This window comes from Eucyclogobius newberryi, unplaced genomic scaffold (assembly GCF_026437365.1).
Source record: "Eucyclogobius newberryi isolate DKJ021-1_F unplaced genomic scaffold, fEucNew1.0.hap1 SCAF_13, whole genome shotgun sequence".
Classification (NCBI taxonomy): domain Eukaryota; kingdom Metazoa; phylum Chordata; class Actinopteri; order Gobiiformes; family Gobiidae; genus Eucyclogobius; species Eucyclogobius newberryi.
In genome coordinates, this window is record NW_027315757.1 from 26,488,191 (window position 1) to 26,500,563 (window position 12,373).

Genomic DNA, 12,373 nt, shown 5'->3' on the forward strand with positions numbered 1-12,373 from the left:
TTTTAGGAAGGACTTTGAGATCAGCCAGCTCCTCAGCAAGATTGAGGATGAGCAGTCTCTTGGGGCTCAGCTTCAGAAGAAGATCAAGGAGCTTCAGGTAATTACTGAGACTACTTCCCATAAGTGTTTTGGTTCAAATGAGAAAACCTTTTCTGTTCCTGTCATCAAATGTAGGCTCGTATTGAGGAACTGGAGGAGGAGATTGAGGCGGAGAGAGCAGCTCGTGCAAAGGTGGAGAAGCAGAGAGCAGACCTCTCCAGGGAGCTTGAGGAAATCAGTGAGAGACTTGAAGAAGCTGGTGGAGCCACATCTGCTCAGATTGAGTTGAACAAGAAGCGTGAGGCTGAGTTTCAGAAGCTGCGTCGTGATCTTGAAGAGTCCACTCTGCAGCATGAGGCAACAGCTTCTGCCCTTCGCAAGAAGCAGGCTGACAGTGTGGCTGAGCTGGGAGAGCAGATCGACAACCTCCAGCGTGTCAAGCAGAAGCTGGAGAAAGAGAAGAGCGAGTACAAAATGGAGATTGATGACCTCTCCAGCAACATGGAGGCTGTGGCTAAATCAAAGGTAACTTCTAAAGTCAATAGGATGCACTAAATTGGGCGTCTCCAAAGTGTGCTGAATAAGTCTATCATGACAGGGAAACCTGGAGAAAATGTGCAGGACACTTGAGGACCAGCTGAGTGAGCTCAAGGCCAAAAATGACGAGAATGTCCGCCAACTGAATGACATAAATGCTCAGAGAGCAAGACTCCAGACAGAGAATGGTACAGAGTGTTTTTTGTATTTATATTTTAGTATTTAAAGTATCTAACAAATGCTGTAATTACAGGAGAGTTTTCTCGTCAGCTTGAGGAGAAAGAAGCTCTTGTTTCTCAGCTGACCAGAGGTAAGCAGGCTTTCACTCAGCAACTTGATGAGTTGAAGAGACACGTTGAGGAAGAAGTTAAGGTATGGATAATCTACTGTAAATTCAAAGAAATAAAAATATCAGTGAACATTAACACTTTACATTTCTACAGGCCAAGAACGCCCTGGCTCATGGTGTCCAGTCTGCTCGTCATGACTGTGATCTGCTCAGAGAACAGTTTGAGGAGGAGCAGGAGGCAAAGGCTGAGCTGCAGAGAGGAATGTCAAAGGCCAACAGTGAAGTGGCTCAATGGAGATCTAAATATGAGACTGATGCTATTCAGCGCACTGAGGAGCTGGAGGAGTCCAAGTAAGTATGGAAATCCTTTTAGCAGTTCCCAAGAGATCTGGGGATTTTTATGTTTCCTCTGATTGGTAGGTGGATACTTTATTCATCCCCAATTAGATTCAAGTTAACCTGCAGAAACATTTTCAAACGCCTTTGTGTCTCTGTCAAAGGTCTCAGTACAGTTTGCAGGAGGATTTGTCAGGCAGTTTGAGGAGAGTAACAGGCATCAAGACAAAAGACTCCACCTTGCCTTTCTCTTGAACTCTCTTGGTCTGTTGTTCCGGTTTGGTGATGAGATGGGTCATTCCCTCAAAGTATTACCACTTCTTGCGTATAATGTCCAAAACTAGTTCATAACACGGTCTCCAGAGATTCTGAGAAAACAAACTGCCCATTTTACACAATGCATTAGTCCTTTTGTTTGTTTTTTTAAAATTTAGCAAAAGTAAATAAGTGAATAGGGAATCCCAATCCCTGCACGAGAGAGCACAAGTAGGTTGTGCACATCCAGATATAAATTTAAATAATAAAAACTTCCAATGATTGAAATGTGAAAATCTACCATTAATGCCTGGGATAAAACTGAGAAAGAAAACTGAGCTCCAAAATCTAAAACCTTTGAAAAACTGCTCAGTCTGCCAGCCAGAGAGTAGCCAGCCACTCCATTGTCAGTTATGTATTTCAATTCCCTTCATCACAGGAAAAAGCTGGCCCAGCGTCTGCAGGAAGCTGAGGAATCCATTGAGGCTGTGAACTCAAAGTGTGCCTCTTTGGAAAAGACTAAGCAGAGGCTCCAGGGTGAGGTGGAGGACCTCATGATTGATGTGGAAAGAGCTAATGCGCTGGCTGCCAATCTGGACAAGAAGCAGAGGAACTTTGACAAGGTAAAGAAAAAATATGTAATAATAATAATCAATGGAATATTTATATATATGTTATTTTCAATACATGCTTACTCAAGTCACATATTTCCAGGTCCTGGCAGAGTGGAAACAGAAGTATGAGGAGGGCCAAGCTGAACTGGAGGGAGCCCAGAAGGAGGCTCGCTCTATGAGCACTGAACTCTTTAAGATGAAGAACTCTTATGAGGAGAGCTTGGATCAGCTGGAGACCATGAAAAGAGAGAACAAGAACCTGCAGCGTATGTATTCCACTCACTTTACATGAAATAATGGACAAGATGTACTGTAGTAATTTAACGCATATTCATCGAACTTAGATTAGATCGTTGAACCAAATAATGTTTTTCCCTCAGAGGAGATTTCTGATTTGACGGAACAAATTGGAGAGACTGGAAAGAGCATCCACGAGTTAGAGAAATCCAAGAAGACTGTAGAGACAGAGAAATCTGAGATACAGACGGCCCTGGAAGAAGCTGAGGTACAAATGGAGTATAGGTCTAACTAAAATTTATAATTACTACTAATTAATATTTAGGCTTACATGAAGGGACTTTGAAATACTAGTCTATTGATGTTTACATTCTAATTCAAATGTGTTATTCAGAATTGGCAACCATGAGTTCTACATTATATACTCATATGACTGAAATATAAATCCTGACCACATTAATTTCCAAGGGTCTGATTTTATTCATGCTTTGACCCAGTCTAACTCTATTAGGTTTTAATAAAGACAGATTATGTTAGCTTCGTATTTTAAAGGGCAATCAAAAATACATCTAAATTGAATAGACATTGTTTGATTTATTTTAAAAGGGTACTCTAGAGCATGAGGAGGCCAAGATTCTGCGTGTCCAACTGGAGCTCAACCAGATCAAAGGTGAGGTGGACAGGAAACTGGCAGAGAAGGACGAGGAGATGGAGCAAATCAAGAGGAACAGCCAGAGAGTCATTGACTCCATGCAGAGCAATCTTGATTCGGAGGTCAGGAGCAGGAATGATGCCCTGAGAATCAAGAAGAAAATGGAGGGAGATCTGAACGAGATGGAGATTCAGCTGAGCCATGCCAACAGACAGGCAGCTGAGGCACAGAAACAGCTCAGAAATGTCCAGGGCCAGCTCAAGGTAAGAAACAAGGCACAGTTCAAGTGAAACTTGTATTCAACTTTTTTTTTTCCCACACCAGGATGCCCAACTGCACCTTGATGACGCACAAAGAGGACAGGAAGATATGAAGGAGCAGGTGGCCATGGTGGAGCGCAGAAATGGCCTGATGCTGGCTGAGATTGAGGAGCTGAGAGCTGCTCTGGAGCAGACGGAGAGAGGACGTAAAGTGGCTGAGCAGGAGTTGGTGGATGCTAGTGAGCGCGTTGGACTGCTTCACTCACAGGTTTGAGTCTCGAAACCAGCAATATTTACAGTGCAGAACAGAAAAAGCAAAACATGCATTTCTCTGTCAAACAGAACACCAGTCTTATTAACACCAAGAAGAAACTGGAGACTGATCTGGTCCAGGTTCAGAGTGAAGTGGATGATTCTGTTCAAGAAGCAAGAAATGCTGAAGAGAAAGCCAAAAAGGCCATCACTGATGTGAGCTCACTTATTTAAGCACTGGAGCAGAACAATCTGTCTATGTGAAAACAAATTTAAATTGCCATTACATTTCAGGCTGCCATGATGTCCGAGGAGCTGAAGAAGGAGCAGGACACCAGTTCTCATCTGGAGAGGATGAAGAAGAACCTGGAGGTCACTGTCAAGGACCTGCAGCACCGTCTGGATGAGGCTGAGAACCTGGCCATGAAGGGCGGCAAGAAGCAGCTCCAGAAACTGGAGTCCAGGGTGTGTGTCTACTGAAATGTTTATTCAAATAGTGCATGACCAAGATAATAACTCTAATCTTAATCGTAATAGGTCCGTGAGCTTGAGGCAGAAGTTGAAGCTGAGCAGAGACGAGGAGCTGATGCTATTAAAGGAGTCCGCAAATACGAGCGTAGAGTCAAAGAGCTGACCTACCAGGTAATTACTGTGCTGCGCATAGTTTAACCAGAATGCAGAATCTGATATGGAACGGACTGGTGCTCCTTCGAAAATGTGAATACTTCTTTACCAAACATGCCTCTTATGAAAATATGGGCAAAAGCTCCATCCCTGTCTTTAAACTAAGCTATGAAAGTGGCATATGCCTACCCTTTTTTGTATCACTTTACCTCTTTTTCACACAACAGACTTTAGGGGATGAAGAAGGACTTTTTAATTCCAGGGCACTACTTTTAACTGATTACTTGTGCTGTTTTACTGGTTCTAGGAAGCTTAGTGCTCAATGCCTTGGCATTCTAATGGTGCATCCCAGCTGTCTTATTCATGGGTTTCAGTCACGAGACTTATTTGTTGTCACCGCCATTTTGAAGACGTCACCGCATATCTTCACTTCATAGTCATAAAAAACAGTACACCAAATTCAGTTCAGTTAGTTTTTAGTTTAATGTTACATTATGCTGCATAAGTGTTTTCTATATTCATGCACAAAAAGTAGTTGGAAGATTTTATTTATTCTATTTTTGATAGCAACAGTGCATATTCATGAAAACACATGTAAATAACATGTGAAAATATGATGTAGTCTTAAGGCAGGTTTCATAGAAGACAATTACAAAACAATACTCTGTATAAATGTATACACTCCTAACCCTGTTCTATTTTACGTGGTGACAGCATTACTGGTTACATAGATTTGAAATTGACTATGAATAGGGTCGATCCTTCAAGAAGACCAAAGTTATTGGTGTTGGTCCTAATGAATGCATATCTATATTCCTCAGTACCGATGTCCCAAGAAGAAATCTCTTGATGCATTTTTTAAGAATCTATTTTTCTCATTTAAATGCTCAAAGTAAAGTTTAGTCTTGGATCGCTCTCAGCCTGCGCTGATTGGTCAGGGCTGATCACACGGTGCCCATTTCTGTTGTCACATGGCGGGAGGCACTAGCCCCTATCACAGGTGTGGGCAATTATTTTCCTCCGAGGGCCATATTCGAATCCAGGCAAGTAGCGGAGGGCCGGCCCGCGATCATTGGTGTGAAAAAAAAATAAAAATCCAAATATTCAATATCAAATAAAATATCACTTTTCTGTCAACTATAGGCTATTGAATCTATTATTTAATTCATTTCACATCATATTTATTAAGGATACAAGTGCAGACAGATGTCTGAGGGCAAAAAAGTTTTTTTGTTTTGTTTTTTTTAAATATTACTTGGACAAGCTTGGTGGGCCGGATTGAAAGGCCCTGCGGGCCGGATGTGGCCCGCGGGCCGTAGTTTGCCCGTAGTAGGATTACTTCCTGGCCCTATCAGGAAGTAATCCTTTTTTTGGCTTCATACGCTAATGAGCACAGGCCATAGAGAATGTACCGCCATCTTGGATTCACCTTTCAGATGTTTTTGTACTTCCATGCTTCTGACCCATGGATAGGAGACTGGACTTTCCAAATTCAAGCTAGAATATCCAGCCCTCATAGAATTCTGACTAACATTCTTTTAGAACCTAGATTTAGAAAATCATGAGAGTTGAGTCCTGAGTTAGGAGGAAGTTAAAAATCCAATTTGGATATCAATATCAATAGTCCTTGTGTTACATTCTTCTTGGGTGTCCCTGTTATGCTCTGTTATGCTAATGTTGCTAATGCAAATCTCTACAATGGTTGCTAAAAAGCCAGAAGTAAATGTAACAACAATGTACAATAGTTTAACATGATTGAATCTGCATTTTGAATTATTTTTGGAATTTTGGCCATTTTTATTCCTTACTGTACCAAAACTGTAATATAGGGTAATTGAAGAATGGGCCAAATATTTAATACAACTGTCCCTATGGGGATAATAAAGTAAACCTTTAAAACATATTATTATTATCATTCAAGCTAGAAGTAATTAAAATGTGATCCTAGCAACTTGTTATGACATCAAACTTTTTATGCCTTTAGACTGAGGAGGACAAGAAAAATGTGAACAGACTTCAGGATCTCGTGGACAAACTTCAGCTCAAAGTCAAAGCTTACAAGAGACAGGCTGAGGAGGCTGTAAGTAAAATACATAGTATTAGGAAATAGTAAAATGCATTTATGTTGACCTCAAAATGAATGTAACTTGCATTAACAGGAGGAACAGGCCAACACTCACATGTCCAGGCTCAGGAAGGTCCAGCATGAATTTGAAGAGGCTCAGGAGCGCGCAGATATTTCTGAAGCTCAGGTCAACAAGCTCAGAGCCAAGAGCCGTGATACTGGAAAGGTAGAATCTAGCACCAGACCTTGTTTGTATGAAATACCTCTGTGCATCTGTTTAGATTTTGTCATCTAAACAAACACTTTGTATCCTACAGGTGGAGGCAGAGTGATCAGTCTCCTCAAACCCCAAGTTTTATAAAATATGAAACATTTGACGTGCCACACTAGATATATCAATAAAACTGCTTGTTCAAAAGGATTTTGTTATTATTTGATGATCGATGTTTAGTAAAAGTATGTTAATGTATTTGGTTTTATATCACATGCAATTAAGGTTCAGCACAACCATCCATTAGTTTATAGTTCTAAATGGACACATCAGGCTACACTGAATTCAACAAACTATTTCTTTATAGGTTTATAACTAAAATCCATCACACCTTTATTTAAAAAGACAATTAATAATAAAACACCAACACCACAAAACAATGACAATTATAAAGGAGTAACTAATCTCCAGGCTACAATATAATGAATTGTAAAAAGAAAAAGAAAGAAAAAATACCTCAGGATATTAATTCTCAACAATATAATAAGTTAAAGGGTTTTAAATGTCCACACATGATTAAAGTTTGTTTTGGAAACAAGGGAATTTAAAAACTTGTTTTTTAGTTTTTGAGGAACACATTTTCAAAGTCTCAAGTGTGAATAATTATAAATTTGATCCAAAATATGGTCTTAAGGGTAGAAAGGTTTCTTCAACAACTGCAGAATGTAATCATTTTGAATACTATTTCTTTATTTGTTCATGCCATTTACTTTGTAAGTACCAATCTATATATAGAAAACAGCAACAACAACCCAAACTAAACAATAACCATTATTGGCATGAACAAAAGGAACAGGAAGAACATAAATCTAATTTACCTTTGACAGATCATAAAAAGAAAACATAGATCAATCCTTACCCTCTCCTATCAAGTCACCATCAAACCATATTCAGTATTACAGTATTCTTTTATGGTTTACATTTCTTACTAACTTAATTACTTTCCTTATTTACATAATTCATCATTATTTTCTCTTTGTACATGTATTTTTTTTTATTTTTAAACATTAGTGCCGCATTTAAAGTCATTATTTAACACATTCTAAATCTTGACTCCAGAAACAGAGACATTTATTGTTGTTTTAATGTTGTTTGAAAGAAATACTGTCATTGTCTTCCAAAATGAATAGTAAAATATCTTCTATCTTAATCATCTTTAAGCCATCTGAACACAATTGTTGGGACACCTTTGTCCGGGTTGCACCTGTGTAAAGTAGATAGAAATATGGGAGAGTGGGGACATTATAGCCGACTGATGACAGCGCAGGGGGTGTAATTCAAAACAAAAGGCGGAATCATGCAAAGTAAAGCAAACCGAGGGCGTGGTCTGGTGCATTCTGTGAACGGCCATAAGCGTTACTTCAAACTAGTACACTGGAGTTGTGTTACTATCCCCATATGGACGAGATAGTCATATTAAAACAACCTTTATGGGTATAAATAACACAAATGATAAATTATAGAATAATTAATACAATCAAATTCATGTGGTTATCTTTTTCCCCACTCATGTAAACAGTGCCTTAAAGCTCTTTGCTGGACCCCTCCTCCTCCAGCATTGGATATGTGTTACTGCGCGGTCTGGACAAGACTGAACCATGCAGCTTAGAAAAAGACATTCACCCAAAATCCTTGTTCCAGTCTGCATACAACTGGTCCACCTTTTGTAATTAGTCAGATGTGCAGGAAGCAGATAAACCAGCTCAAACACAGAGAGAGATTGAGGAGAGTGGGGACAGTAGGAAGGTATGTTCTCTGTATTTTAAGCTTCAAAATGCTTCATGTTTTATTACAATCAGTCACATATTCACAAAGAAATGAGCCAAAATGAGGAACTGAATTTAGACAAGCAAAATGTGCGGTGCGCGAATATGCAAGAGAGAGGGGTAGAGCATTAACAGGTTTGAGAATAAGAAAGTGTTTTATGTCTACCGTATTTTCCGTATTAAGTTGCACCTTTTTTCATAGTTTTGGCCGGGATGCAACTTATATTTATACTTATACTCCGGAGCGACTTATATGTGATATTATTTGTTATTTTCACACTTGCAACCGCATTTCATACTCCAGTGCAACTTATATATGTTTTTTTTCTCTTCTCTATTATGCATTTTTTGGCGACTTTTACACCGATGCGACTTCCAGTCCGGAAAATACGGTAACTGTAATTTGGATTGGTTTAGCCAACCAGAGCCTATTGAAAAACCGCACAGCAGAACAAACGTCTGCTCATCTTATGTGTCAAGAACCAGCTGACACAAATAAAGGAGAATTAAATAAAGAAACAACGGTCTGAGGCTATATTTCAGTTATTTATTTCATTTTATGTATTTATTTTTTACATTTTGGGAACACATTAAAAAACAGGAAATCAAACAATATTATTGCTCACTTCTTTCTTTGCCTGTACATGAGGCATGACTGCAAACATTGACCACACAGGTGGTACTTTTTGAATGCCATATCAGTCATTGGTTCAAACACTATCATCATATATAAACTGGCACCATCCCACTCTGGTCTCCAGCCGCCAAGTCCAGCCTCTTTACGCCAGCGTTAACGTTGGCAAGGTAGAAAAAGAGTGCCCTGGCCCCGCCCCCTGGAAAGGGGTCTTGTTAACGCCACCGCAAAATGTGACCCATAGTTTTTTTTATCAACAAAACAAAACAGCATTATTGAACATGAGGCATCTTTTCAAATTTCATACATCTCCTATAGCTCTTTCATTCAGAGCTATGGCATGGTGAGCAAGCACATGTTTTTTCAAATACCATAAAAAGATTCTTCACAGATTTTTCTTCTTCATGTGGATTCAAGGCTACACGGTTTATTCCGCTGCCAAATAAAAAAAGAAGAAAAATTAGGGACATAGTTGTTAAAAAAAACAACATGTAAAAAGATATAATTCAACGTGCCCTACTTCTATACAAAGATTAACAAATTTACAACAACCGCAAATCGCACATTAGCTGTCAAACAGCAAATATTTCCCTCTGTGTTATTTACAAAAAGCTGCTAAAGACTGATTGATTTGTGGAAAATCCCTGCTACTTTACTTAAGTTACAGTATACAGTATAGTTTAAAACGGATTACCTCGACCTATTGAACAGTAAACAAAGAAAGGATGACAGCTCTCGACCACCTCCACAACCTGAGAAGAGCCAGAACTGCAGCCCCCATCATGCACAGCTTCTATGGAGTGGCCGCTGTGAGCATCCCAACCTGGTGCATCAGAGAGTGTGGGGTCTCCGGGGCCAAAACCAGATGACTGAAGCAGAACTTCTTCCTCTTCCATACCTTCCTGTCCCTCTGCTGTTCAGCATGTGTGCCAACATGCAGACTCCACATTGATTCATAGGAAAGGTGAACTGTCTTATTCAAGGACACAACCACACCAACCTTTGGGTTTGTTAGCTCTAACCACTGAGCCTTTGTTCAGTGGTAAGAGCTATAGAAAGAATGTTCTATATATAGTAGTATACTAATTGCTCCCATAAGTGCTGACTTAATCCTCGCTTGGACCCATCACTCATCCTCCAGATCCTTAGATGACTTGCCCTGCATCCTTGCAATGTCCTATTTGAGATGCCCTTGGCGACAAATAGATTGAGGTTGCCAAACTATGCAACTCATTGAAATAAGTTTCCAAAAAGAAACTAAAGCTTGACTTGGAACGTTGGAGCCAACTATAGTCTCTCCTCAAGCTTTTCATGACTCTTCAGTTTCTTTGGGCTTTGTAGTGAATACTTGGCTCTCACTTCACATTAGTGGCCCTTGGTTTGCTGCTCAAGACTGCTGTTTGGACCATTATTAGTTAACAAAACAAACAATTTAAGTGTTTCTGTCACAATAATGTCCATATTTAAATGTCAAAGGACAAAATGCAGTCCATTGACACTATACTATAGAATATGTACCATATGTTAACATGAAGTCAAACATCTATAGTACTACTACTACTACTACTACTACTACTTCTACTACTACTTCTACCACTACTACTACTACCACTACTACTACTACTACTACTACTACTAACTAATAATAACAATAATCTAATGATGATGATGATGATGATTCAATGTCACCATCTTTGTATCAAATGTACTTCTTGGATGAAGTTAATTTTATGCTGTGTGATCCATTTATTTTGGGCTTGAAATCACATGAGGTTCCATCACTTATCGTGCCCATTTAAAGTGAGATGGAGCTGACTATTTCATTATATGGATAGGAATATGAGATAAGTCATGTCACTTGGAAGCATCTGACAAGGCCAATTAAAATGTAATACAATTTCTATTTATATATTGTAAAATGTATTTCTCACTTTGGTTTCAAACTGTCCTTTTGACCATGAATAGCTTTCAGTTTGAAAGAAAATAAACAAAAAATATTAAATGTATGAATTGAAAGAATTTAAATATTTTGACAAAACATTTCTTGATAATGAATGTTGGTGGCAATTTTATTGAATGTCCCAAAAAATAAAAAAACAAATAGCAGGTGTGACTTCTAAACAGGCAAAAGATTTGTCCTTTATAATAATGTTACCAACTATTGGCAATATGGAATTCTTTATTTGCAATTTACTGAACATTTTACTGAACAGTCTAAACTTTAAGAGAAGACTAGACCATTTCAAATGTTAATAATTAAAAACATTTCACCAACGCACCAACGTTGTAATAACACTAGAGGAATTTAATCTAATTTAACCCTCAGTGCCGTCAGGCACTGAGGGTTAAATTACAAGACTTACTATACACTATCTTACTTTAAGGACATTTTGTAAGCTGTATGTTTTATTTCTTTAGTTGCTGATAAAATTGCCTAACTCTTGGGTCTGAACTCGGCTGATATGCAGAAATGTCTTTGCTACCCAAGAGTTAAAGTCGGAAATGAGATGGTGACCAAAGGTCAAACCGTCCCACAGGGAAAATTCTTTAGTGTCCACAAAGGCTAATAAAGACCTCATACTTTCTTCTTCACACGTGTGTAGGGTCTCAAAACTACATGTATTCAGTTTATGATTAAGGAAGATTTCTTAGCAGAAACGAGACAAGACGGGGCACCAGGGTTAAACCCAAAGAGCTAAGATACGGTCCTTAATCGCGCTCGTTAAAAAGGTCTGAAGGGTGTTTCACGATTCAGGGACTTACACATAGTCTAATCAAACAAACAATAGTCAATAACTCTTTCGTGTAGTTTATTTATCAAAAGGGAAATCAAAACACCGGAGCAGAAATGCGCACAGGTAAATCACAGGTGATGTTATATCAGATTTAACAGCAGATTTCATGCAGATGATGTTAAACCAGGGTTTTGCCTTTGATAACCAAACGTGTCTATGCTAATCTATATCAAAAAGAGGGAAAGTGAGAAGCTAAAGGGAGGAGGAACCGCTGAGCTCTACCCAAATCACGCCACAAAACGGACCGCACGCAATTGACTCGGCTTACGGTTCTGTAGACTCGGTCCGACTGGTCCTGGTCCGCGGACGAGGTCCGGAGCGAGGCGTCGCGTGGAGCGGTGTGGCGGCGAAGGTTCGTGAAGCGTGCGGCGGCCGTGGAGCTGGCGGCGGTCGGGGAGCGATGCGTCGCGTGGAGCGGAGGAGGCTGCGACGTGCTGTAAGGTCCTTGGCGCCGGGGAGCGGTGTGCTGCGACGTGCTGTAGGGTCCTTGGCGCCGGGGAGCGAGGGGTCGCGTGGAGCGGTGTGCTGCGACCTCCTTGAAGCGGCGGCGGCAGCGGAGGCGATGTCGGGGAGTTCCTTGGCGGTAGAACGCTTTAGCGGTGTGTTTACTCAGATGAGGACGTAGTGCTGATCCACGTAAACGGCGTAGATTACTTCAAAAAGAAAAGAAACGAAGTAGCAAAGAAAGTCTCTGTCCGGTTTAGCGCTTAAGCTTAGTTCCAGGCGGTTTCAGGTAGTTCCAGGTGG

The 12,373-nt window shown here is 39.9% G+C and overlaps 1 protein-coding gene across 1 annotated transcript in view; it reads left to right on the forward strand.

Moving 5' to 3' along the window:
* The window catches only part of LOC140358333 (myosin heavy chain, fast skeletal muscle-like), a 113,154-nt gene that overhangs the window by 80,032 nt on the left and 20,749 nt on the right, over positions 1 to 12,373 (forward strand). The window contains exons 52-65 of the mRNA XM_072443103.1: positions 7 to 97; positions 175 to 564; positions 638 to 764; positions 830 to 948; positions 1,020 to 1,216; positions 1,896 to 2,079; positions 2,171 to 2,336; positions 2,451 to 2,575; positions 2,914 to 3,222; positions 3,284 to 3,487; positions 3,562 to 3,687; positions 3,766 to 3,936; positions 4,009 to 4,113; positions 6,080 to 6,175. Of these exons, the coding sequence (XP_072299204.1) occupies positions 7 to 97; positions 175 to 564; positions 638 to 764; positions 830 to 948; positions 1,020 to 1,216; positions 1,896 to 2,079; positions 2,171 to 2,336; positions 2,451 to 2,575; positions 2,914 to 3,222; positions 3,284 to 3,487; positions 3,562 to 3,687; positions 3,766 to 3,936; positions 4,009 to 4,113; positions 6,080 to 6,175 (2,410 nt within the window). The remainder of the gene's footprint in view (positions 1 to 6; positions 98 to 174; positions 565 to 637; positions 765 to 829; positions 949 to 1,019; positions 1,217 to 1,895; positions 2,080 to 2,170; positions 2,337 to 2,450; positions 2,576 to 2,913; positions 3,223 to 3,283; positions 3,488 to 3,561; positions 3,688 to 3,765; positions 3,937 to 4,008; positions 4,114 to 6,079; positions 6,176 to 12,373) is intronic.